We start from the raw sequence: 24,305 nt of genomic DNA on the forward strand, positions 1-24,305 counted from the left end.
GGCTTCAGCTGTTTCTTTTTGTCTCTTCCAGACATGCTTTCATTCCAGAGCACTTGTATGGGGGGTTGGGAGATTCCTTCAGAAGTTGGATGGCCCCAAGAAGAGAAAAACTTGGCCTTACGGAATGAGCCAACTCCATTCTTCCTGAAGTCCAAGAACAGCGGACAGCGTGCCTTCCCTTGCATCCTCCTCCTTCTGCTGTCAATCGCTGCTGGTTGCCGCTGGAACTGAAGTTTCCCTGTCTCTTGGTCTCTGAGCATCCTTTGGTATGTGGGAGGTAACTCACTGCGTCCTTGTTGTTACTTCGTGTGTAACACAGCTTCATATGCACAAGAAGTGATGCAATTTGCTCAGACTTGGCAGAGCTCTTAGGTGAACGGAGACTGCCTCCCTCCTGCATTATCCCATCGCTTCCTCTTCCACCATTTTCCTAGCCTGCTCTCACATTTGGAAACTGTAATCCTTGCTCCTGCTGCCTCTTTTTGGGATTTTGGGCTGTTTGTTCTGGAATGGTCAGCATGGCAAGAGCTGCCATGATGAGGGAGAGGGGATGCTGTGTGAGAGAACAAATACTGTGTTTGGATCCTAAATAGTTCTCTTTTCGTGTTCCTGAATATAGACCTCGGTGGCACTGTGTTTCTTACCTGGTACGTTGCAAAGGCAGGTGCGATAGCTGTGCTTTCTGCAATCTGTTAAAGCTACCAGTGTAACAACAGTGGTAAAAGCACGGTAGAACGAACCTGGCACGCAGGTAAGAGATTAAGGCACTTATCCAGCTTGTCCATGCGACTTTTCTTCATGCCTGTTGTTACCTGTACTAGTGGTTTGGGAGGGCAGTTACCTGTGTTGTGACCGTGCTGGAAATTAAGCTGTGGCCATACGCCCTCTCACCTCAAGGGATTTCTGTTCTGTAGCTGTTTTGGTTGGTGTTGACAGCATTTTATAGCAGTAATACTCTGAAATCAAGCAAGATTGTGAATGGGAATTGTCGGAGGGAGGAGTGTTTCCTTTGCTCCTGCAGTCTGACAAACCTGTAAGCAGCAGTGCATGGAACTATCTAACAGGGCATGGAAAGATAAGTTGTGTAACTTTTTGCATTCTGTTCACGTTTTACATGATTTTTAGTGTATCCTCAAGTATTGTAATTTCTTCATTTCTACCTGAAAAAATAACATTTTCGCAAAGTATGTTAAATACAAGAGTCATTATTTTTTGCTCTCTTAACATTTGGTTGGATTTTGTGCTTTTTGTACCACTACAATGAACTGTACACCAGGCCTTGGTAATCATGCTGTGCTCAAGTTGAGCAGGTGAGCAACGCCCCTTAAGTTTTTTGGGTAAAGAGAAGCACGTGCATAAGCATGCTTCAAAACCTATTGAAATTTAGCCCAAACTTAGCTACGATACATAAAAACCTCCAAACAGAATTACTGAAGGTCATGCTGACATCCCTATCAAACGAGCAAATACCTTCAGTTATATACCCCCAAAATTGTTGTGTGTATCCTGTAATCATTACACTTGCTTTGCAAGGAGAGTGAACCGCGCTGTCCCTCCTCAGCCCTTCCTCAAATGGAGCCCTGAGCATGAAGGTCAAACGGGAGAACTTCGCCCGCTTCATCCTTACAGGTACGTGCTGTGCTCGGCTCTTCAGCCTGTCAGCAAGTTCAGCTGCGGCCCTGAGCTGACCGTGACACGGAGAACTTCTTGCTGGAGCCCCTTTGTGTCTAAGGGAAACCCCAAGGCCACCTGCAGCCCTCAGACAGGGCCAGGGGGCCGGCGCAGGCGGGCGGGATGAGCAGCGCCCGGCCCGCCGGCCCTCGGCTCTGCTGTGGCCACTCGCGCTGTGCCCGCTCCAGCCGATGCCCCCGGGGCTGGGGGAGCAGGCGGGCGGCCGCTGCTGCCCGCGTCCCGCAGCGAGGCGGGGGCGGCGTCGCCTTCCCAGCGGGGCCCCGCAGCCTCGTCCCGGGCCGGCCTGGGTGCGTCCCCCTCCTCCCAGGCGTGCGGCTCCCGGGGTGCCGCCAACTTTCTCCTCAGCGCCCACCCGGTGAGGAACAGGGGAACCCAGCCCGGCGCCTGCGCGGGGTCCGCATGGCTCTATAAACACAGCGCGCACGGACGCGCCGCGGCCCGGCGGGCTCTGAGGGGCGGTGGGGCCGGGCCCGGGCGGGCCGGGCGCCGCCGCAGTAGGGCGCGCCGGCGGCGTGGGCCCGCCCTCCGCCCTCGCTCCCGCCCGCCGCCGGCTGGGGAGGCCGGGCCGGCCGGGCCCACGTGCGCGGGGAGCCGGCAGAGCGGGGCCACCATGTGTTTCCGCGAGCGAGCCGGCGGCCGGCGCAGCGCCTGAGCGTCTCCCGCCCGCGATGCTGCGGGGCGGCGCGGGGCTCTACGCCACGCTGCCACCCCCTGTCCCCTCGCCGCCTCCTCCTCCATGAGCACCTCGGCGGCGGCCCCCGTCAGGCTGATGCCCAGCGGGCACCCGGAGCAGGCGGCGGCGGCCGCCGCGCCGCCCGTGAAGCTCCTCTGCGCCCCCGCCGCGGGCCCGGTGCCCGACCCGGGCAGCCCCACCGCCAAGGTGCCCGGCGGCCCGGCGCCCTCCGCCGCCCCGCAACCGCCGCCGCCGCGCTTGGCGGCCGCTCCCGTGGTGGCGAGGGTGGCCGCCCCCGGGGGCCCGCGGCCCGTGGCGCCCAAGCGGCCGCCCGCGGCCACCCTGCAGTTACCGGCCAACTTCCAGCTGCCCCCAGGTGAGTGGGGCCGCCCCGGCTGCGGGCTGAGTCCCGTGTCGCGACTCACCTGGCGTGTCGCGCTGCCCGCTGCCCGGGAGCGGGTCGGGAGGACGGGCTGGCAGCCGTTCGGCCCCGGCAGCCCGTCGCCTTGCCCTTGCTGCGGGGGACGAGCCGTAGCGAAGGACGGGCAGGGCGGCGGGGGGAACGGCAGCTGCCGCTGCGGGAGGGGGCGGTTCACGGCTGTGCCCGAAGTTTGGGGCGACTTGCTTTTCTGCCCCAAACTTCTGGGAATTGGGGTGTTTGTCCGACGTGCAGGGCGTTGGGAACGTACATGGGTTAAGTCAGTTAGCAGTGGGGATGCTTATAGCATCTGAGGTGCGTACAGCGTATCTGGAGGATGGATCTGGAAGTCTCCGGATTAAGGCAACTTTACACTTAGTTTGCTGGATAGCACGAGGAGCCGGAGGACTAACCAAAAACTCAGTGGCCAAGTTACCTTGATTTGTGACTTGAAAAAGACTGATTGAGGCTTTCGTGGAACTTGGATGAACGGGTAACGCCGCAAAGTGTGAGCGTGGGTTGGCGACTGCAAAGTAACTCCCACGTACAGTGCAAGTCACAGTGCTCTTACTCCCCCTCCAAGCAAGCTGTTCTGGAGGAGTTGTTTTCACTGTTACAACCAGGCCAATGTGAATCGTTATTGAAAGAAAATATTACCCTGCATAAGGAGTGTAATGTTGAAATTTCATGACGTGTTGCCCTTTGAAATGTTTTTTTTCTGTAAACCATATGTGGGAAACGAGAGAGGTACCACACTTAAGGATGTACTTCCTATAGCAGCAAAGAAAATGTTAATGTAGGAATTGCTTAGTGCTGATAAAGATGGCTTAATGCTTTGAATAGCATCAGAGAGTTAGCCAGGGCTCCTACCTGCACTTTCTTACAAGAGGAAGAAGATGCTGTTGGTTCTAAACTTCCCTCTCTTCCCTGTTTGGCTGTATTTAAATGCTTTTCAAAAAAAAAAAAAAAAGTGACTTTGATTCCACTGGTCTTGGTCTTGCTATATTGAGATCTCAAGATTTGTAATCATGTTATTGCTATTTTTGCTATGATGATTTCCTGCCAGGACAGTTTCTTTGTTGGGGCATCTGTTGCAATTACTTTCAGGTAGGATGTCGCCTAAAGGATGACTCGTTTTACATTAGTTCCTGTGCTGCTGGTACATATTTGCATTTTTTTCCTTTTTTCTTTCTTTTCTCCCCCCAACCTTCCATGTCTTTATCAAAGACATGCACCTCTCAAGCAAATATATGATCCTAATTTTAAAAATATATTGCCTTTAATTAGTAAGTTTCACTGTAGTTTCCCAGCACTCACATGGTGCTATGTCTGGGTAATCAGCACTCAAGGATGAGTCTAAATCCTTGCCAACCTTTCTCTGAAATGAACCGCGATGTAAATTTTTTTTTTCGTAGTAGAGTCCCCCAGATCTTCAGGTTTTCTCTCTAATATTTTTGCTTTCTGGAATGTATTGACATTAAATTAAACATCTTTTCGTGAAGGTCAATGCTCACGCGAATTGCCTGTAGTTTGGGAACTACAAGTTAGTAGAACTTGTTTTTCCTAGTAGCTTGGCTTGATTACATCAAGGTATCCTGCTGAATGTCATCTAACTTGTGTCATGGCAGTTACCCTTCAGTTGCATCAGCTTATTTTCCTTGCTGCTGGGACAAGAAACAAAGCGAGCAGGCTTTCTATTGGAAGTTCAGAGGTGCCAGTACTGTGTACAGCATTGTAAATTGAAAGTAACTGTATGGAGTGTAATGCTTCAAAAGGAGGACAGAAGTTGTCGGATTTCAAATAGATCACTGTTTCAGAGAAACGTCTCCATATAATTATCCTAAGGACGATTTTAAAATGCATTCTAGCTTGAGTAAGTATTAGTATTCTGCCTCGGTCCTCTATGTAGATTTGATTGTTAATGATTAATAAAATCATTCAGAAACTTAAATGCAAGATGAATACCGTTAAAGCTAAAAGTGTTAGCATGCTTAGAAAAGACAGTGGAATAAACCACCGAATTCTTAGGCTTGAAAAATCTGTATTTCAAATAAATTGCAAAATCTAGCCAGTCGGGACAAAATACAGAAGAGAGAATGCACTTGGCTTTAAAATCATGGCATTCAACCTGTGGCACTTGTTAAGAAAAATGCATACAGAAAGCATCTTCCCCCTGAGTTTCAAAGGGAGGTATTTGAACTGGTTGTTCTGGGGAGGGTTGGACAACACTGCCCGTACTGGTCATCCTGAAATACTCTTGAACTGCATGTGGCCTGGAGCAGGCATTGCTCCTGTGCTTCTACAGGGCTGCAGTCTGGGAAGGAAGGGCACCAGGGGAGCTGCATTTGACCTTGTGGCTTGTTGGGGCAGCGGAGGTTCCTGGAAGTCATGGATTTAGGCTGTTCTTTCTCTTCCATCTCTACCCAGAATAAAGCCTGGCAGTGGGAAAGGCACTGGCTGATGACCAGGTATGACTTCACTTCTCTGAGCATGGATTGTCCTTCTGCCAAGTGCTGCTTTACCTGGTTGCCCAGGGAAGATCACTGAGCTTCGCGAGTTCTCCAAGTGTTGCAGGACCCAGACTTGCTCATGAGTAACAAGGGTTTTTCAACACCTTCCTGTGTTTTCCTCTACAAAATGCTGATTTTCAACTGAGTAGCCAGCTATCAGACCAGTGCTGGTACTCAAGGCCTTTCTCTGCTGTCTACAGCTTTCTCTGCTGTCTACAGCTTTCTCTGCTGTCTACAGCTTTCTCTGCTGTCTACAGCTTTCTCTGCTGTCTACAGCTACCTGAAAGGAGGTTGTAGCATGGAGGGGGTTGGTCTCTTCTTCCAAATAGCAAGTGATACGACAAGAGAAAATGGCCTCGAGTTGTGCCAGGAGAGGTTTAAATTGGATGTTAGGAAAAAATTCTTTACAGAAAGGGTTGTCAGGCATTGGAACAGGCTGCCCATGGAAGTGGTGGAGTCACCATCCCTGGAGGTGTTAAAAGGCATTTAGACAAGGTTCTTAGGGACATGGTTTAGTGCTAGAGTTAGGTTATGGTTGGACTCGATGGTGCTGAGGGTTTCTTCCAACTGAAATGATTCTGTGCTTCCTTCACCCTTAGAGCATCTCCTGTACTAGCAGTCAGGAGGTGTGAGCCCACCCCTGGCTTACAGGCCGCCAGCACTGGAGGTTCTAACACACAGTAAGACTCCAGCTGGCTACTGTGTCCTGTGTACATCTTCAGCTGAACAGACTCTGCCTTGAAGGTTTGGTTGTGGCATTTTGACCTTACATATCATCAGCTGTTAGGCTGAATGGTTGGGCTATGTCTTGCTTATTGGAGGGAATTGTATGATCTACCAAAGGGACCTTTCCTCAATTGCTCTTATTGTCAAGAACACATTAGCAGCATTTTGGAAGGGTTTGCATGTAGCAAATGAATCTGTGGGAGTTGGCACAGAGCAGATGAGCATGGCAAGTGCCATACTGCCAGCAGATCCCTTGGTTCTGAGCTCTGGTGATCGTGTGGTCTGTGCTGATGCTCCTAAAAGTACAAATGTCTCATGTCACGGGCAATCTGCTTAACAAAAAATTGTGTCCTTGGTTAATCTGAGCTTAATGTTGGGCTGGGCTGTTCTATTAACAAAATGGTTAAAGGGTTGGGAAGGGGAAGGAGTGACAAGGTTTCCATGGGCCATGATGAATGTCTATAGATCACCTTAGTGTATTTGGGTCCTGCACCGCTTTGGAGAACCGGAGGGTAGAAAAAGAGCATAAAAATAATAGGGAGAATGTTGTTCCTTGGTTTCCTTTCTCTTTTACTTTTCTTGAACTTATTTTTTTGTCATTTCTCTGTCTGTTTTTATGTCTTTGATTCTATCCCTGGCCCTGGAATGCTCATTACAGGCAGACATTGAAAGGGCAATTAGCAGATGTATCTGCTGCTCTTGTGGAGGGATGAAAAAAATACAGAACTCTCCTGGATGCTACGGATTCTCAGTTGTTACCTTAAGATCTGCTTGTAGCAAGAAGCCTTTCAAAAAGCTCACCTGATGGCACTGCTGCTGGTTACAGGGCTACGACAGCAGCTGCTGATGTTTTTCGCTGTAGTGTCAGCTGCCTCTGCTGTGAGTATTTCTGTTTTACACTTTCTGTTATTGCTAACACCAATGGGCCTGAACAAGTATGGTGTCAGCAAAGAGAAGTTGCCCCCAGTCTGCTTCAATTTGCACTAGTAAGCTGATGCAAGGCATGGCCACCGTGTAAAGTTTCCTTTGCCCTGGACTTGGAGGGGAATGGCAGCAGGTACAAGTTCTTGGTTCCTGTTTGCACCTCAGTTGTCTTTGCCTCGATGTTTTTGGCTTGTCCCTGGCAGGTTTTCTGCTGCCTGGAGTTTATTTATCTATGCTAATAGTGGGTAACTGTGCAGAAAGCACAAGCACTGTTCATGGCAGGAGGCCAGGGCTGTGTGGCAAGAGGCAGGCAGTCAGCATGCGGACACCCGTGGGTGGGAGGGAGAGAGAGTGACCTGATGTGGGTATCCCAAAACTGCCGTGGGGTGGTACAGAACCTAGTCTCATCAGGTTTCTCTTAATTGTACATAGAAACTAAGATAACATGAAGAGGTAAGGGCTGGTAAACATCTGGATGCTGCTGCCTTCTCCTTTTGAAGTTGGCCTGATACCTCTCAAGCACAGTACTCTGCATCTCCCTCGTCATGTTCTAGTTGTTATTTCTTGATTGTAAAGCCACACGAAGAATTCAGTATTTTCATATTTGCATCTAGTCTTTCACTTTGGAATAGGAGGAAGCATTGATTTTAAAATACTTCTTAGTTCATATTTTGTTTGGGTAGGAGGAGGGCTATTCAAAGATTTCTTGTTTCAACAAGACAAAAAATCTAGAAACTCCTTCGAACTTTGCAGTTTCTGGATGTTAATAATCTCATGAAGTTTGAGCATAATACTTGTGCATAGGATGACTAGTAGAGGCTAAATATTACATATTGCATGTCCTGTGTTTAGCAGATTTATCAGGATGGATTGTTTGCAAACTTCTCCCTTCACAATAGGTGACACCAGTCAACTTTTTTTCTGAGGAGGAGTCAGCAAAACTTTTGCAGACTTGAGGAGCTAAATCAAGCTTAAAAAACAGCGTCTTCTGCTGCAACCAGTAGAAATTTCAGTTGCTCTGTAGGACTTGATTTTTCCTTTCAGGGCCAAATGTGTCTAGCAAAACAATGCCTTCATATCATTAAATGCAAAGCCCTCTGGGAATTATGATTTAAATCTTGGCAAAAGATATAAAGCTAACGTCTGAATTTATGGCTTTCACAAAAAAAAAAAAAAACACACCACAACCAAATGCATCCTGAATACTGAAGCACTGAAATATGATGCTCAGTAAAATTAATGTTAAATGCTGTTCAGATTTTACAATCAATTCGAGTGCATTGCAAAGAATTACAGCTACCAACTGGTGAATAGTAAACTTTTTTTAATCCTTAGAAGAGAGAGAATGTAAGCCTGACTTCTGTTGCTTTTGCAGTAAATGACCCTTTAGCTTGTAGCAGTAAAAACAGCATCATCCACACACAAATGACAGCTGGAAGAAATACTAATTATATTTCAGTATTCTTTTCCCAAAGATGCTGATAAAGTAGGTAAGCTCATGAGTTGTTGTTTTGATGAGTAGTATGCAATACCAGATTTTTTTTTTTCTTAAGTTGTCTTAGAGAACCAAGTATTTGTCATGCCATGTAATAGAAATCTGTTCTGTGATTAGGATTGTATGTTAGGTGTATATGGGAGTTTTGCTGTAAGTTCCAAAGCTTTTGATAACTATCAAAGATGAATGACTAGTACTGCTTTAATGACTTAGACAAAAACCCAAAGCCAAATGCTTTTTTGTTGTGAAGCTACTTCTCTGAAAACTATGATAATTTCAGAAGAAAAATGTGTACAATTTGCAAAGTGGAAAAGATGACAATAGATGTTTCTAAGTGTCTTGCTACTCAAAACTGTCAGGATTAAGGTCTGTTCTGCCATCTGGGTCACCTTTAGAACAAAGTCCACTACTGGATCTTTTCCTCTAGTGTCTTGAAGAAATAGTCTCTGATCACAGCTGAAGCAGAGTAAAAATGGCAGCAGATGGAAGACCCTTGTTGTTAATGAGCAAATCTAGGGTCTGGTAAGGCTGGAGAACTTGTGAAGCTCAGTGATCTTACTGGGGTGATTTGGTGAACTAAGACCAGTCAGATGTTAAGGTGGTACTTGTTTTTCATGGCTTGTGTTTGCAGACCTCTTCTAGTGTGTGCTTCTAGTTGAGTGGAGGCAGAGGAAATGGCTTTGTTAGTACTGGCTGCTCTTAGGAGTTGCCTGGGCAATCAGAGTTCCTTGTGTGGGTGTCCAGGCTAGATTAACAGGTGGGGGTGAAGCAGCATGCTCTGGTTGGCACAACACCTGAAGACTTTTCACTTGCAGTTTGTCACGTGGCATTTGCCATCTAGTTCAAGTGGAGCCATCAAAGCCAGGTCCAGCTGACTCCTTGGTGGTGTATTACTAGGCAGTCTGCTCAAGGCAGCTGATGGTGTTTGTTGAAGGGGGTGAGTGTATCCAGAACACCTTTATATATGGCTTGCATAGTACCCATTTGACAAATATCACATGGTTTTGGTGGCAGTTTCCACAGCATTCATGTGGACGGAAGTTAATACTTCCATGAAGGTTCTTCTCTCTTCTGCGAGAGTTTTTGTTTGCTCCGTCCCACTTAGTGCAAGGTGGTAATCAGTGTTAAAATTCAGTGTTGAGCCTTTGCTTGCCCTTCGGAAATAAATGAACATCCATCCAACAGAGGGGTGAATATGTACTTTTAGAGGAAAATAAGTGGAATTCAACCTTCTGCTGGTCCCCATGTGAACACCAAGAAAACAAATGTCCCATGGCAAAATTAAGCTGGATTAATTGAGTTGGTTCTCCTCTTATTTAAAGGAGTTAGAGATGTAAAGGGGGCTGATGTTGTCCTTTATTAGAACTCTACCATGACACCAGTTATGTTCTTAGCAACTCTTAGTTTAAAACAAAGATTTATAGCTCAATACTCTCTAAGTTTCAGGTTTCTCTGTAAGAGCTTAATAGCTCACAGTGTTGTAGAAATGGAAAATACAGCATATTGGCATACCTTATGGTCACAGAATGTTTGGGCTTGGAAGGCACCTCTGGAGATCATCTAGTCCAACCCACCTGCTAAAGCAGGTTCACCCAGAGCAGATCGCACTGGAATGTGTCCAGGTGGGTTTTGAATGTCTCCAGAGAAGGAGACTTCACAACCTCTCTGGGCAGCCTGTTCCAGTGCTCTGACACCCTCAAAGTAAAGAATTTTCTCCTCATGTTTAGATGGCACCTCCTGTGCTTCAGTCTGTGCCTGCTGCCCCTCTTCCTATCGTTGGGCACCACTGAAAAGAGTCTGGTCCCATCCTCTTGACACCTACCCTTGAGATATTTATAAACATTGATGAGATCCCCTCTCAACCTTCTCTAGGCTTGACCCAGCTCTCTCAGCCTCTCTTCATAAGAAAAGTGCTCTCCTTATAAAGCTGTGTGCTGTGTATATATGGCTGCAGTGTGCCAAGCATCTAAGTTGCTTTTTAGAGAATTTGACTCCAGTGAATACTAGGAGTACACAGCAAACTAGAAGAGGGTGAGGTGCATAGATTTAGTGCCTTTTTCAGTGCAGTAGGAATTGTCTTGGAAGTAAGGAACTGTCACTTTGGCTCCTTTGCCACCAACTGAATCCTCTGCAAATACTTAAAGCTCCTTCATTTAGTAACTTGTATCCTGGAGAACTCTTAAGTCAGATCATCTTATCTCTATACAGTCCTGGAACTGTCTGATTACTCAGATAGGAAAGCAACCAAGCCTTAAGTAGTGAAGGTGCAAACCACGAAGATGAGATGAGGAAATGCTGATGGAAAATGATCCCAGTTGCTGAAAGACGTAGCCCAAGGGTAAGAGCTAGATGTTCTCACAACACCAAATAAGAGTGCCTTGTGGAATGCAGCGTTGGCTGGGAATCCCATACACCTACCCAGAAAAACTCTTGGGATTCAAGTGTAATAAATACAATAAATTCTGTTGAATTCAGACAGATACAGTAGTGCCATCTTGGAACTATGCCCAGAGAACATCTATGACCTGTTGGTTATTTACAGCTCCTCCAAGAATCAATGCAATGTCCAGATTTTCTTTAGATGGTTGGTATGGACATCTGTTGTTTGCTAGAAATAAAAGTTATACTACCTTGCAACTGGGACACTCTTTTTTTTTTTTTTTTTTGCACAAGAGTTCTACTATAACTGTAGAATTGGGTGGATAGAAATGTATTCTCAAGTGATGAAGCTCAACTGTGCATGCAGTTGAGAACTCTTAGCTCTGAAACATGGGCCTGCACTCTGTGAACACGCATTAGCACTATGGGGGCCCAGTTGCTAGCCTGTTAAATAGAGACATCCATCTGAGCACCAAAACACATTGTTGAGCAGCTAGCCTCCAACAGCTTGCATAAGACTTAATGATTAAGCAGTGTGTGAAACCTGGCTTCAGATTTTTGCATTTTTAGCACTTTGTATCTAGTTTCTGGAGGAAGGGAGGGAGAAGGGATGTTATTTAGACCATTCAGAAAGATGCATGGTGTCCATTATTCCAGACTATTTGAAACAATAGGTTATCAGGTTCTTTTCCATCCTGCCCAGAAGAGAGATGTTTTTCCCTTTCCTGCCTCCCTATGCTTGAAAAGGCTGTGCCTGTACTTGGTGTCTCAGGAGCTGGTGCCCACTGTTAGCATGGAACTTTGCCAGAGAAAGGTTGGAGTTCCTGGAGGCAGCAGCCTTCACTGGGGCTGTACGTCCCTTGAGCTGTTCGTGTGACAGAGTTGTGGGTGGGCAGTGGTTTAAAAAGCTGCTCATGGCAACGCAGGCAATCTGGGAAACACTAATGCTAGTGAAACAGCACTGTCAGCTGGACAGTGATGTCTGTGAGGAAGGCTAGTCCCTGGCTTTGAAAAGGTGAGATGTGAGACATCTGAGGCTCATGCAACCTTAAAAGTTGTAGGCCAGACTTTACAAGAATCTGCAGTGCAGTGCTTGTGCACTTGGCAAAGATGCAATCAACCTCTTTAGGGAACTGGCGGGTATAACATTGTATTGTATTTTATTTAGGCTCTCTGTGTTCTGTTGGAGCATGAAAGCATATTGGGGTTATGCACCTTGAACTTTTTTCCTGACCTGAAAATAAGAGAATTCCACATCTGTGGGCAAAACAAGGTGTCTCTTTCATTTGAACTCAAAATCGGGCATGTCATTGTAACACTACAATATCTACATGGTAGTCACTGGTCCTGAGCCATTGCTACAAAGACCCATTAGTATAGAACCTTCCCTGGAACAGAGGGAAAGGGCGCAGAGATGATTTGTGAGATATATAATTATTTGGTTAGTGAAATGACATGGGAGCAGAATGAATTGGTTGAGGGCCTGGGTATGTGATTCTTTTTGCTGCCGTAACATAATTATGCATTGATCATTGCTGAATTCCTCTTGCATCAACTAAAATTGACTTCCAAAAGTTGGAATGATTTATATTAAATGCTTTGTGGGTGTAGTGTACAAGCTGAACAACTCAACTTGACCCACATGGTGTAGATGAGCCCTCTACCCTTCTTGTCTGGGAAATCTAAGAGCAATCAGAGATGCTTTCCCAGGAAAAGCCCCAAACAGGCAATCTTTGTGGCTTCCTGAAGATCAGTTGTCCAAAGTCAATTCTATTTGATTTAAGAATAGAAGTTAGAGCTCATTATTGGGAGCCTGTGGCAAGGAAACTTTGACTGGCCGCCAGATCTTCGTTGTAGCTTTGTTCCTAAGACAGTGAGAAGCATAGCTGGATGTTGCCTCCATATTGGGCTATTGTCTTTGTTTCTTCTTCAGTACAGAAATCTGCAGTAGACATCTAAGAAGACTCAAGGACCAAGTGAAGGTCATGGGGAATAAATAGTTCTCCTGCATGCAGTACATTCCATACTTCATCTGAAAACGTACAGCCTTAATGTATTAGAAGGGTTATGTAAGTCATGTAAAAGTTAAGTCAGTTCATTATCAGAAACATTTCTGTTGTTGAACTGTTCACTTACTGATTTGGGACCTGAAATTCTCATTTAGCCCTGTAACTGTAATTGGTGTTAAAGTGAACTTTACTAAAGTTGGCAACATGCCTGATGCAGGCACCCCTGGTTTCGATATAAGCTAAACTTAGCCTTCTTTGAAAGCAGCTTTTGTAACTTGCGTTCTCTTAACTGAGTTGGGTCTAATGCAATTGGTTGTTGCTTGTATTTTGTTTTAGGAACAGGAGACTTGATTTCCTCATGTTGCTCCCCAGCCAGCAGTTCCAGAGAGCTGTTGTGTTGAGCAGTTGTGTTGGAAACCACATAATCAAAGAGGTGGCTTAGCCTGACAACTTCAGCTTGATGTGTAACAGCATATGGTGTATCTCCACTGGAGCATACCTGCTGGCTAGTTCATCTCAGGAAATTCCTTCTGGATGTTCCCCTTCAGAAATGTGCTGCATGAAACCCTGAGCTTCAGTTGGCATCACAGCTTTACATTAACAACAGTGTGGTTTCCTTAACACTATTCCCTGAAATACAGCGAAGCCTATGCAGGTGGCCTTACGTACAGTGGCATAAACAGATCTCTGCTGTGATCCCACAGCATCCTTTTCATGTCTCTGGTGAGTTTTTGGTTCTCTGTAGTTACAATGAAGAGGTATCTGGCAGCTGCTCTTCCTGCTAACTTGTGTTTCTTGATTCCTGGCTTGGATGCTAAACACAGATACAGCTTAGAAAATTGGAACTGCATTATAACCAAATCTGGAAAAAGATGGATTTCCTTGGCTGGTGGTACTGGGACAGCAAAAATTTACAGTGAAGGCACCTCAGATTTGATCAGCAAATGGAATTCCAATAGAAGGCGTCTGGTTTTCCATGGCACACGCTGCTGACGTGCCCAGGTAGAGCCTGTTCTGGGTGGTGGCTGCCTGAGCTCTGCAGGATTGATGCCAGGTGCTCCTTTTGGAGGCATGTTCCTGGAGCCCCTGTTCCAGGAGAAGGCAGATCACTGCAGGGAAAGGGTATAGATCTCAATGAGACCTCTGCCAGGTGAGAAGCTATAGCGTGGCTCCTTCTGGGTGGCTTTGGAGGAAGCTGAGCTGGGTTACGGTTGTTGGTTCCTTCCCCTCCAACCTTTCTGCAGGATTGCAGCTGATGGAAGGTGTGCAGGGAACAAAGGGCTGAAATAGCTGATTTTATTTTAACTGCCTTCTCTAGCAGTCAAGAAAAATAAATAGCTTTCCGAAGGATGTTTTTGGCAGGACAGGCAGAATATCTGGAGCCAGAAGTCTCAATTCATTGTAAAAGGCTGTTTGTTAATCTGTGAGAGACACCGGAGTCCTCTAGTGAAGCATGTAAGAACTAATCTCTGCTGGTAACTGATCACTTAGGTTTTCTTTTGTGATCTGAAAATAGGAACAGCCTTGTAGCCTTAAAGGGATCATACCTTCCCCTTACAATCAAATGCACGAGTGGTGAGAAAGTCTTTCCTGTTCTCTGAAACAACTTCAGTGAAATTATCAAACTCTGTATCCTGTAAACAGTGCTTTCTTGGAAGTACTGCGCCAAAGAGGGCACCTTTAGTGTTACAAAGATGCCTGATTGCTGTTCAGTAACTGCATCTGGTGCTGGTATTGTGGCTGGAGATCTCAGGTATCTTTTCTGGTTTTAAGTGCTGTGCTGAGCAGAGTTAGCTGAAACTTCTATGTTTCAAATATTCAGAGGTTTCCTTCCCCACCCCGGTGTCCATTTTCCTGTGGAGTTGCAATGACTGCATGTTTTGATCTGTTTTCACATTTAGTTTGGCAAAAATTGCTTTCTAGTGAATGTGAAAACAGCTCTTGATAATAAATATTATGTTGGGTTTTTTTTATTTTCCCATGTGAAGAATATGGATTCTTGCGCTTATCTTCTCAGCATTTCTGATAGTAGCATCTTGGTAGCTGCATGAGTCTGTTTATGTGACCTTTCTGTTGAGAACCTCAAGGTTACCATCACCTGCTGTTCCCTTGTTTCACACTTACGAACTGTATGTGGTGTATGAAACTTAAGGCATTGGTTTTGAGTGCTGTGGAACCTTCTCTTCTGGCAGAAGACACCTCCTGTGTCTCCTTTTGGAGCCTGGACTATTGACTTCAGTGTTGGGTTGTTGCTTTTGTTTCAAGGCAAAAAGGGAGTATCAAAAGACCGGGGGTATTTTTAAGTTGTGAAAAAGTATAAGTAAACTGTGGCAATCAGAAGTGAAAAATAAATGCCGTTCTCAGCAGCTTTCAAACAATCCACTTGTCAGTTTACTGTCACTTTGCGACATTAGGTTGTAACTGCCCAAAACTCTGTTTCATGATTGAAGTGATGTCTTGTGGCTTTTCACTGTATGGATCTGTAGCTATGACAGTCATTTCAAATTTGCCTTCAGCTTTATTTGTGCTAGCATCAGATATTTATGGTATTAAGCCTGCAAAACCAGCAGTGACTAGACTACCATAATATTAATTTTGGAGTTCTAATTTTGCTAGCTGTTGTGAAAAACTACGGCCATGAACAAGCTACCACCGTATTAAAAAATTCTTCAAAATGGAACAAATATAGGGAAATTAATGGAACAGGTTCTTATCATAACCTGTATGGAAGTAAACAGACATCATCTTACTTGTCTGTTCGAAGGCTATGACCACCGGAGCGGCCTTAGGTAACTTCTGTGGATGCTCTCACCAAGAATAAGCCTAAAGTTATTTTACAGTATTTTGGTGAAGTATGGATTTTCTTGTATAGACTAATCCTGTTACAAAGAGGAAAGATGATTTCAGTTTCAGGGTACAGTGCTGTTGAGGGTCATTGTACTCATGGTCAAATGTTAAGGGGCTACTGGGACTTGTTAAAGTTTTCGGTAGTTGGTTTTGTTTACTTTTTGTTTTTCAGATGTTCATGAATTTGCATATGAACTGTATTGTATTTGCATAAGCTTGCTAGCTGTGTTGCTCTTGAGTTCATTTGCCCTCAAGTGGAGCCTGTTGGAAACTGCCCCCATTCAAGTGACTGAAGGATGGGAGACTCTTCAGGCAGGGTCTCCATCTCCGGCAAATGCTAACTGCAACTTCAGAACAGAAGTGCAAAAAAACCACCAAACCTATAATCGAGTTGACTGGTAATGTTGCTGTTTCTGGTATGTGATATGATTCGGAGAAGTAGAAACTGCTTCTGACAATTTGACTTAAAAAACAAATTAATAAGTAGTGACAAAAATATCCAAATACACAAAACCAAAACACTTAATGCATTCCAAATCTCTAAAGGAATTAGATGATAAGTTTATATGTCCCTTTTCAAAGAGTAGAGCTAGCAGTGGCATTTTTAAGCAAACTTAGAAAACAAACTCTAAAACCTCCAGGAGTAACACTTATGCCATCCTGAGTGTAGACCTAGGGCAGAGAAAAGTGCTATTGCTATCAAAATCAGTGTGGTAACAGCAGCTTTCTCTCTTCCCCTAGAATCTGCATAAGCATGCGATGGGAACAAGAAAAGAAAATTAGCTTTTTTGACTGATGATAAATTGTATGCCATGAATCACTGTCTAAATAAGATGGCATGAAAAGAAAATTAGAAATCTGTTATGTTTTCTGTGATTCTGGGTATTCATTGATTAAATTAAAAGATCCATCTGTCCCTAAGTATAATTATAGTCAAGATGTCAGTGCAGTAGGAGAAAGCTGAGTTGTCAGATGGAGTAACAGTATTTTTCTGGATATGCAAGTGTCCTGTGCATCTGCCCCATCTGGTAAAGGCTGCTTGAGAAAGGAGGGAAACGCTCCAGATGCTGCTCTTGCAGTCTCAGTTTGTGTGTGCTATGTAAATGGCAATATGTTGACATTACAGAATTTCATACCGAGTCTTGTGTTGTCTTGCAGGATCCTTTTATGCTTTTAGATGTGGAGGATGAAAAACTGTTTCTGGGCATGTGGTTATGGCTTGATTTTTTTTTTTTTTTTTTTTTTTTAAATCCAACTCAAGGAGCTTGTGGCTTTTCCAGTTGTATTCATTTCAACTCAGACAGAAGCAGTGTTTTAGGCTGTATTGTACAGCAATATTTTTGACAGCTTCCAGACTAACCAGGTAGTAAAAAGGCTATTATATGGATGCAGCCTTTTTTATGTTAGGAGAGATCATAACTGTGGATAGAAGATCTGGGATTCTTCAGATATTGAATAGCTTGCAAGAAAGTTTAGTGCAGTCCTCAGAAAACGTTGAGGTGCTCTTATTTATGTATCTGGCATTCTCCTATGCCTTCCCCCTTTCTCTTACGGGACAGGCTTGTTGAGTGACGTGTTTGAGAATGAGGGAGGTTTTGGTGGTGGTGGACTCTGCAGCAGCTGCTGTTGAAGGTGAGGGAGGTGAGGCACCAGCAAAGGTAAGGTGCACTGTAGCTCCCTTGAAGGAACTGAAGCCATTGAGGCCAGGGATCCAGATGGTGTTTTGTGTTTGTGACCCTGATGGAACGTCTGGGTTTATCCAGAGCCAGGCCCTCAGGGGGCTGGGGAGGAGGAGGAGGCATTGGTAGCTGAATGGTTTCCAAGTGCAGGGAAGATGTGACTGTGCCATGGCATCTGCCTGATCCTCAGTAGGGTGATTTTCATTTGAAAGCTTTAGTAAAAATACTCATTGTTTGTTAACTGTTTAATTGTTTGTCATTACAGCTGTGTAGGAGAAAGGTGGTAGGAGTTGAATCGTACTGGGCAGACGTAGCTGTAGGTTTGAAAGACAAACCAAAAAGCAAGGAAACAAGGCAGAAGAGTGGTGTTGGGATGTGGTTTTGTTTTGTTTTTCTCCATTGGCATCTCCTTGTTTGCCTGTAAGCTGCTTTCATGAAAACCATGCATTTTAATGCTTTTGGGCTGACCCCTGAGAGAGGGACAGCTTCAAATGCCGCAGTGGCCTTGGCTTTCATCGGAGCCCACTGCCTTCTCTGACCACCGTGAACTGGTATTAATCAGGCTTCAGTTCCCATTACAGGTTTTCTTTAAACAGTGTCTTCGTCTGTAAGTATGTGCCCAAATGTTCAGAAAGTGAAAATGTACAGAGGCAGCCCAGTCTGATAGTGGTGATGAATTTTGAGGAACTGCTTAAAGAAGTTACTGTTGAAGTAATCTCAAAGTGTATTTGTGGGGTATCTCTGTCATTTTAGTGTCCAAAATATCGTTTCGACTGAAATGATGAACTGCTTTGCAATTTGCATCTTGTGTGCACATAGTGTTTTGATGTGGCTGTCTAGTTAAGTTTTTCTCTTGACTTTAGGAATTGTTCTCTGTCATAAAATGCAGAGTAAAGCTGATGTATGCTTAGCTCTTACATTTCTTAGCAGCTGTTCCTTGGAGTAAGAAACTAAATATTACATTATCAGTGTGGTCTAGTTATTTCTTCCACAGAAGCACAGGAAAGCCATAATATCACTTCATTTCTAACACTCTGGATGTTTTTCTTTAACAGGAACTGTTCTCATTAGAAGCAGTAATGGCCAACTAATGCTAGTATCTCAACAAGCAATAGCAGGAACACAGAGTCAGCCACAAAATAACACAAGTGTGAGACCATCTGTACCAACCACCACACCTACAATCAGAATATGTGCTGTACAGGTAACATCTCTCATAGCTTTAATTTGATGTAGCTGTATGTTTTGTAGTTATAACAGGGTTTGCAAATAAGTTATGGAGGGTTAAATAGGCATTTGAACACTTTCTGAACAGCATGATCATGTTTGGTTTTGCACATAAACATCACTACGCACTTTGCTTTCTCATTTGAAAACCTGCTAGCCGTTACACACGGTGTAGTTCAAATTAAGGAATTCCTCTCTGATGATGTAAAGGGTTTTAAAAAAACCCCACAAGAACACAAAACAAACAAACAAAACAACAACAACAAAACCTGACTACCTAAATGGTTCCATCTCTTGTAATGTGGTCAGCGTGCAAGAGTAAGAGTGGCTACAAAAAAAGTAACCATCTGCATAGGTCTTGCCAACATGCTAATCTTTTAACTGTTTTGTTCTAATTAGACACTGTGTCTAAATGTCTCTGAATCTGCTCTTGAGTATTAAACTGGTAGAAATATAGATTTGAATGGTGTTTAAACTGTATGGGCTACATATGTGAATGATGCCTGTTTTGCTATTGTAAGAGTGGGTGTCTCGGTTTATACTAGACAAGAGCAGGTACTAACTTTGGTGTCTGTTTTGTCATTGACTTGTCTGACAACTGTTCTCTGCGCGTTTAATTATTTTTTTTTAAGAACTCTGGCACCCAGTTACTAAAGAAAGTAACATCTACTCCTGTGAAATCATTATCTCAAACAACAAATGCTGTGGCTTCTACTGTTCAGGCACCTGCTGTAATACAGGTAGGTGGCAAGCTTTATAGTCCAGTGGAATAAGTGACAGAGAGAACTGAAGAAAATATGGATGAGTTCTTGTTATTTCTAACTCTAATCTGTTTTTCACCGAGCTGGTAACTTTTGTCCTCATGATAAATTCTTTCGTGAATGTCTTTTTTTAAATGCATAATTTAATTATGCTTCTGCCAGTGTGCATCAGTTAATCTTCTCTCACTACAGTAGAAGGAGCATGAACAATGGATAAAATGAATAGTTAAGAGGGCCATTTCCAGTGCTTTTGTACCCTATGACACAGCTGCTTCAAGATCTAGCTGAAGCTTTTCTGGGAGACGGAGACTTCCTAATGCTCTCTCCTGTTTGAGTTCCCTGATTTGATTCCTTAGAGGGGAAAAAAAAGTATACCTGGGATGTCGTTGGAGGGAAGATGTACTGTCTGCACCAGTCAAGCTGGTTTTCATGTCTACACTTTTTTTCCTTCTTAAAGGAAGGTCACAGCTGAAGACCTCTGTTCTCTAATTCAATTTAGCAGACAGGTTCCACAGATATGACTGTAAATAGACGATGGTTGGACATACTTCTTTATTTTTAGGTAATTTTTTTGTCTTATTTCCTAGGTCTTATTTCTTTTTTTCCAGAGAAAAATGCTGTAGGATTCTTCTGAAGGGGCTCTTACTACCCGTAGAATGTGAGACTTCTCCTAGATACAGATCTTCCTCTGTTTGTGGAAACCAGACTTCTGGATAATCGCGTGTGAGGAAAACTGCTGCTTTCTGCAGCTAAAATATTCTGTTCTCCTCATAACCTGGAGGGGAAATTAGGAAGAAGTCTGGCTTGTACATTTCTTTTGTGAACAAGAGCTTGAAGGAGACTAGGCTATAGTGGTTGACCAAGCACTCAGTAAATGAGCAGGATCAGTCATTCAAAAAACCGCAGGCTGGGTATACATTCCTGGCCTTGAGGGTGTTTGAAGGATTGGGGGATATGTTCACTGATGGTGGTAACTAACAGCCTGACTTATACTTTTTTATTCTTGCTGTTCTTCTGTATCAGCAACTGAAAACTACTCACAGCTCTGTCTGTGATCTCTCTTCCTTCTCACTACAGATGGATAATGTTGGGGCTAAAGGGGAAAACCCAGAGGCCTCTCTTAATACACTTTCTGTTTTGCTTAGAATGGAAACAACATACACTTCGTGCCTAAGAACAGTGATGGGTATTCCTTACCCACTTTTAATTTGGAATACTAGCTTGCAAACCACATGCTTGTGTTATCTGCATAGAGATCTTCAGAATATAAAAGCAGTAGTCATCTACTATACTATCCTGGCACGGGGGAGAAAAGATGAAGGTTAAGATTTTTTTCCATCTGATGGATGAACCCACCTGCATCCTTATACTCTCATGTGGATAAACATTGAGGTTCATCATGCTATTCATTTTTCTTTTTTTTTTAACTTGTATCTGCCTTTGACTTGGTTCTTTTGTACTTTCTTAGTTCAGTTTTGAGGTAATCAGTTTAACTTGTGTACTTCTGAGATATTTAAAGAGGTAGACATGGAGTATTTTTTTTGTAAGCCATATTTTTTTAGTTGTAGATTCTTGAACATGTCTAATGCTGGATTCAAACATCAGGAAGGGTGGCTCTAGGGAAAATGAATAGTGCTGTTTTGTTTGGAGTGGCTTCTTTGGAGCCTGTTTTGCAGAGGATTGCAAAGCTATCTGTACAATAAAGAGTAAATAGGTGCAATATGGATACGTCCTGCCATCACAGGGCCGCTTCAGTTCTTACCCTGGGGTGGGCAAGAGAAGACTGCTGACAAGGGAGCCTGTGCATATGATTGTCTGGGGAAAGAAAGGAAGAACCTTCGGATCTGACTTTGGCAGCTGTTTCATTCATCAGTCCTAGAATAACTTGCTGGTGTTAGTCTTGGCAGTTTTTTGAGGTCACAGAAGAGGAGTGTTGATGTGGATGTACAATGTCAACACAGAACACGGGAGACTGTGGAGAGGGAATTATCCTTGGCTTGGTTGTGTATCTCCTATCCTGTGCAAAGTACAGCTTGGAACACTGCTATCTGCAGAACTGTCTCTGGTTACTTACTCTGGCGTTACTCTCCTCATCTACAAAAATATTTCCATTTGTTCACATTCCTGAGTGTTTAAGCTCAGAAGTTAGACAAAATACCTGCATGTTTTTATTTTTTACCTTCTTCCCAGATGGGATAAGGAAGCTGCAAAGTATCTAATTAGCATCATGCTGGGGCACTTTCATTTAGATGCAGAGCACCTCTTCTCTTGAAACGACTTCAAAATATGCAGGATTAATGCCTTTTTTTTTTGTGGTGGTGGCTGTTTCTCTGTTGCTCGAAGTGAGAATGAGAATTGTTGGTAGTGAAAAAGGTTGAGAGCAAATGACAGAATTTAATTCCCATATATTCATCTTCCTGGGAAAAGGGTCCAGCAGGCTTCCTGTTGTTCCCTCCCTCAGCTGATAAAATGCTGTTCTGGTCTTGATGTATAAACATGCTGGAATTTGCAAGAGATCAGCTCCCGAGAACCTCATGTTTTCAGCTTTTAAAAGCCCAGGGCATTGCAGCTTGACAGATCTGTACTCTGTCCCCTTCTGTCTTCCTCCCATCCATCTGTTTGTGGGATTCTTATGCCCAGTTTGCCTCCCTGTGGTCTTAGAGCTGTTGAGCCTCATCCTTGGAAGAGGCAGGAGTGGTGGCAAAGATCCTGCAGAGAGCTGCTGAAGTGTTACCAGCAGTGGGAGCCTAAGCTGGAAAGCTCACTGGTAGCTGCCTGCTTCTTTCATGTCAAACTGGCAGCAGCTTGGGGAGAGGGGGATACACACCCAGGAAAAAAAAAATAAACAAACAACAAAAGTGCTAGTGTTTTGCTTAGGCTTTAAATGTTTCTCACCATTTTTCCCTGTCCTGAAAGACTTAAAAGCCCTTTGATATTCTACATGATGTCTGTCCAACTCTGATCGGTTTTTGTTTTATCCATGGTAGGATAAGTTAGGCTCTTGTGGTATTGTCTTATCACTAATGCAATTAGCAAGCATTAATTTGTGGCTGTTGGGCTAAACTGGGATGTTTAAATGTGTTGAGTCAGTGAAAGCAGATGTGCACATCTGAATCTAGAATTTGGCTTACAAAACCAGACTTTCTGTTGAGAGGTTTGGAGGAAAAACAGCACCCAACTTCAGGTTTCAAATGTTAACCTGAAACTCCTTTTCTGTAACCTGCAGGTTCAATTTGGCTTTTTAGTTTTCAAGCTGAGAAATCAAAAGTAGTGGTTTTTGTAGAGGCAGACTTTTATTCATATGGCATTCCATTGTATGGGAACTCTGTTAGGCTTTTTGGGTGTGCTGTTTTGACATTTTTTTTGTTTTTGTTTTTGTTGTTGTTTTTTTGTTTTTAATATCTGAACTATAAAGACTTCAGTTTAGTAAGTTTTCTTCTGGAAACTTCCACGCAGCCTGGTTTTCAAAGGAGAGAGGCAATCGTGTTCTTATTTTTTTCATAAATCTTCATTACTCTCCTGTTGCTGGAACTTCTGAATCTGTCTGATTTTAAACAGAGATCTCAAGATAACTGAACTTTGTGAGAGTCTGTGTCTGGGCAGAGAGAGCCAAATTGCTGCCACAAGGAAAAGGCAGGAAGAACTCGTTAGGTTTGTTAGGTGCGTTTGCTTAACTGGCTGCTTCTGCTGGCACATGCATCCTTCCAAAGTGGACATGACGTCCTTTGCCCACTGCACGTGTGATGGGAAGAGTAAGGGATATTGCAATTGGCAGGGGAGTTGCAGGGGAGGAAAGGGAGATAAATAATCACTTGAGGTTGTATTTATCTTCAGAGTAGTATCACCTGGCTTAGCATTGTTCAAAATTCATTAGTCTTAGACTGAACAAGCCTGGCAAAGTTAATGTATTGGCTTCTTCAAGACAACTTCACCTTTCTCTCTTCAGTTGAAGTTGCAGGCAGAGCTTCAGTCTGGGTGAGCCTTTGTCGTTTCTTTCCCCCACCCTTGATTTAAAAACAGAATTATGGCTGTGAGGGTTCTGTCACTTACTGTATTAAATAGAGCCTCGCAAAGCAAATTAATCCAAACTTTAAAAACAAAGATAAAAATTGTTTATTTATGTTTTAAATAATAGTGTGAAGGGAGGGTGCTACCTTGTACGCTAGCAGAATACAGTATGTTTGTCACGTTAGTCTTCGGTTAAGAAGTGTTAATTTTTCTTTTCAGCCAGCAGCTGCAACAGCTAGTGTTACTACAGTTACTGCTGTAAAGCCTTCGAGTACTGGAACACCTGTAAAACTTCCAGTTACAGGACCACCTGCGCAAGCTGTCTCCCAAAAGGCAGTCTCTGTGAAAGCAGAGGGCACAACAGTAGCACAGACCAGCACTTCTACAGTAAGGGAAAAAAAAAAAGTTTTTAATTAAAAATTAACATTCTCTATATTCATCAGAGGTTGGAGAGCCAATGCCACATCTAACAATCTTCTCTTTATTTCCTTGCTAGGAGATGCTAGAGAATGTGAAGAAGTGCAAGAATTTTCTTGCTACACTAATAAAACTGGCATCCAGTGGACCTCAAGCCTCTCAGATGGGGCAGAATGTGAAGAATCTGGTGCAAAATCTATTGGTGAGACTTTTTTTTAAACAAAGTTCTGCTTCATTTATATTTAATTTTTGACATTGATTTAATTATAGTTTTGTTCCTTGTCTTTTTTTTTTTTTTAACAGCTGAAGAGTTGGATTTGTGGCCAAGTACATCTGAGCTTCTTTAAGTCTTACTTTGTAACTCTTATTTCTAACTGGATTCCATACTGTATTTTTTCCCTTTCACATTCCTGTTTAATTTTATGCACACAGATAACAGACAGCAGCAGGAGCTCATAGTGTTAACACAGCTTCTGGGTCTGAGCTGCCTTTTTTTTTTTCATGTTAGTGTAATTTTGAGTCCCCAGTGGCAAGAGTATT

At 43.7% G+C, this 24,305-nt stretch overlaps 1 protein-coding gene across 1 annotated transcript in view; it reads left to right on the top strand.

The window, feature by feature from the left end:
- The first annotated feature begins 2,428 nt into the window (after positions 1-2,428).
- TAF4B (TATA-box binding protein associated factor 4b) overlaps positions 2,429-24,305 on the top strand; it is a 73,726-nt gene continuing 51,849 nt past the window's right edge. The window contains exons 1-5 of the mRNA XM_065629476.1: positions 2,429-2,741; positions 18,408-18,556; positions 19,212-19,319; positions 23,568-23,735; positions 23,845-23,967. Of these exons, the coding sequence (XP_065485548.1) occupies positions 2,429-2,741; positions 18,408-18,556; positions 19,212-19,319; positions 23,568-23,735; positions 23,845-23,967 (861 nt within the window). The remainder of the gene's footprint in view (positions 2,742-18,407; positions 18,557-19,211; positions 19,320-23,567; positions 23,736-23,844; positions 23,968-24,305) is intronic.

This window comes from Caloenas nicobarica, chromosome 2 (assembly GCF_036013445.1).
Source record: "Caloenas nicobarica isolate bCalNic1 chromosome 2, bCalNic1.hap1, whole genome shotgun sequence".
In the NCBI taxonomy this organism is placed as follows: Eukaryota; Metazoa; Chordata; class Aves; order Columbiformes; family Columbidae; genus Caloenas; species Caloenas nicobarica.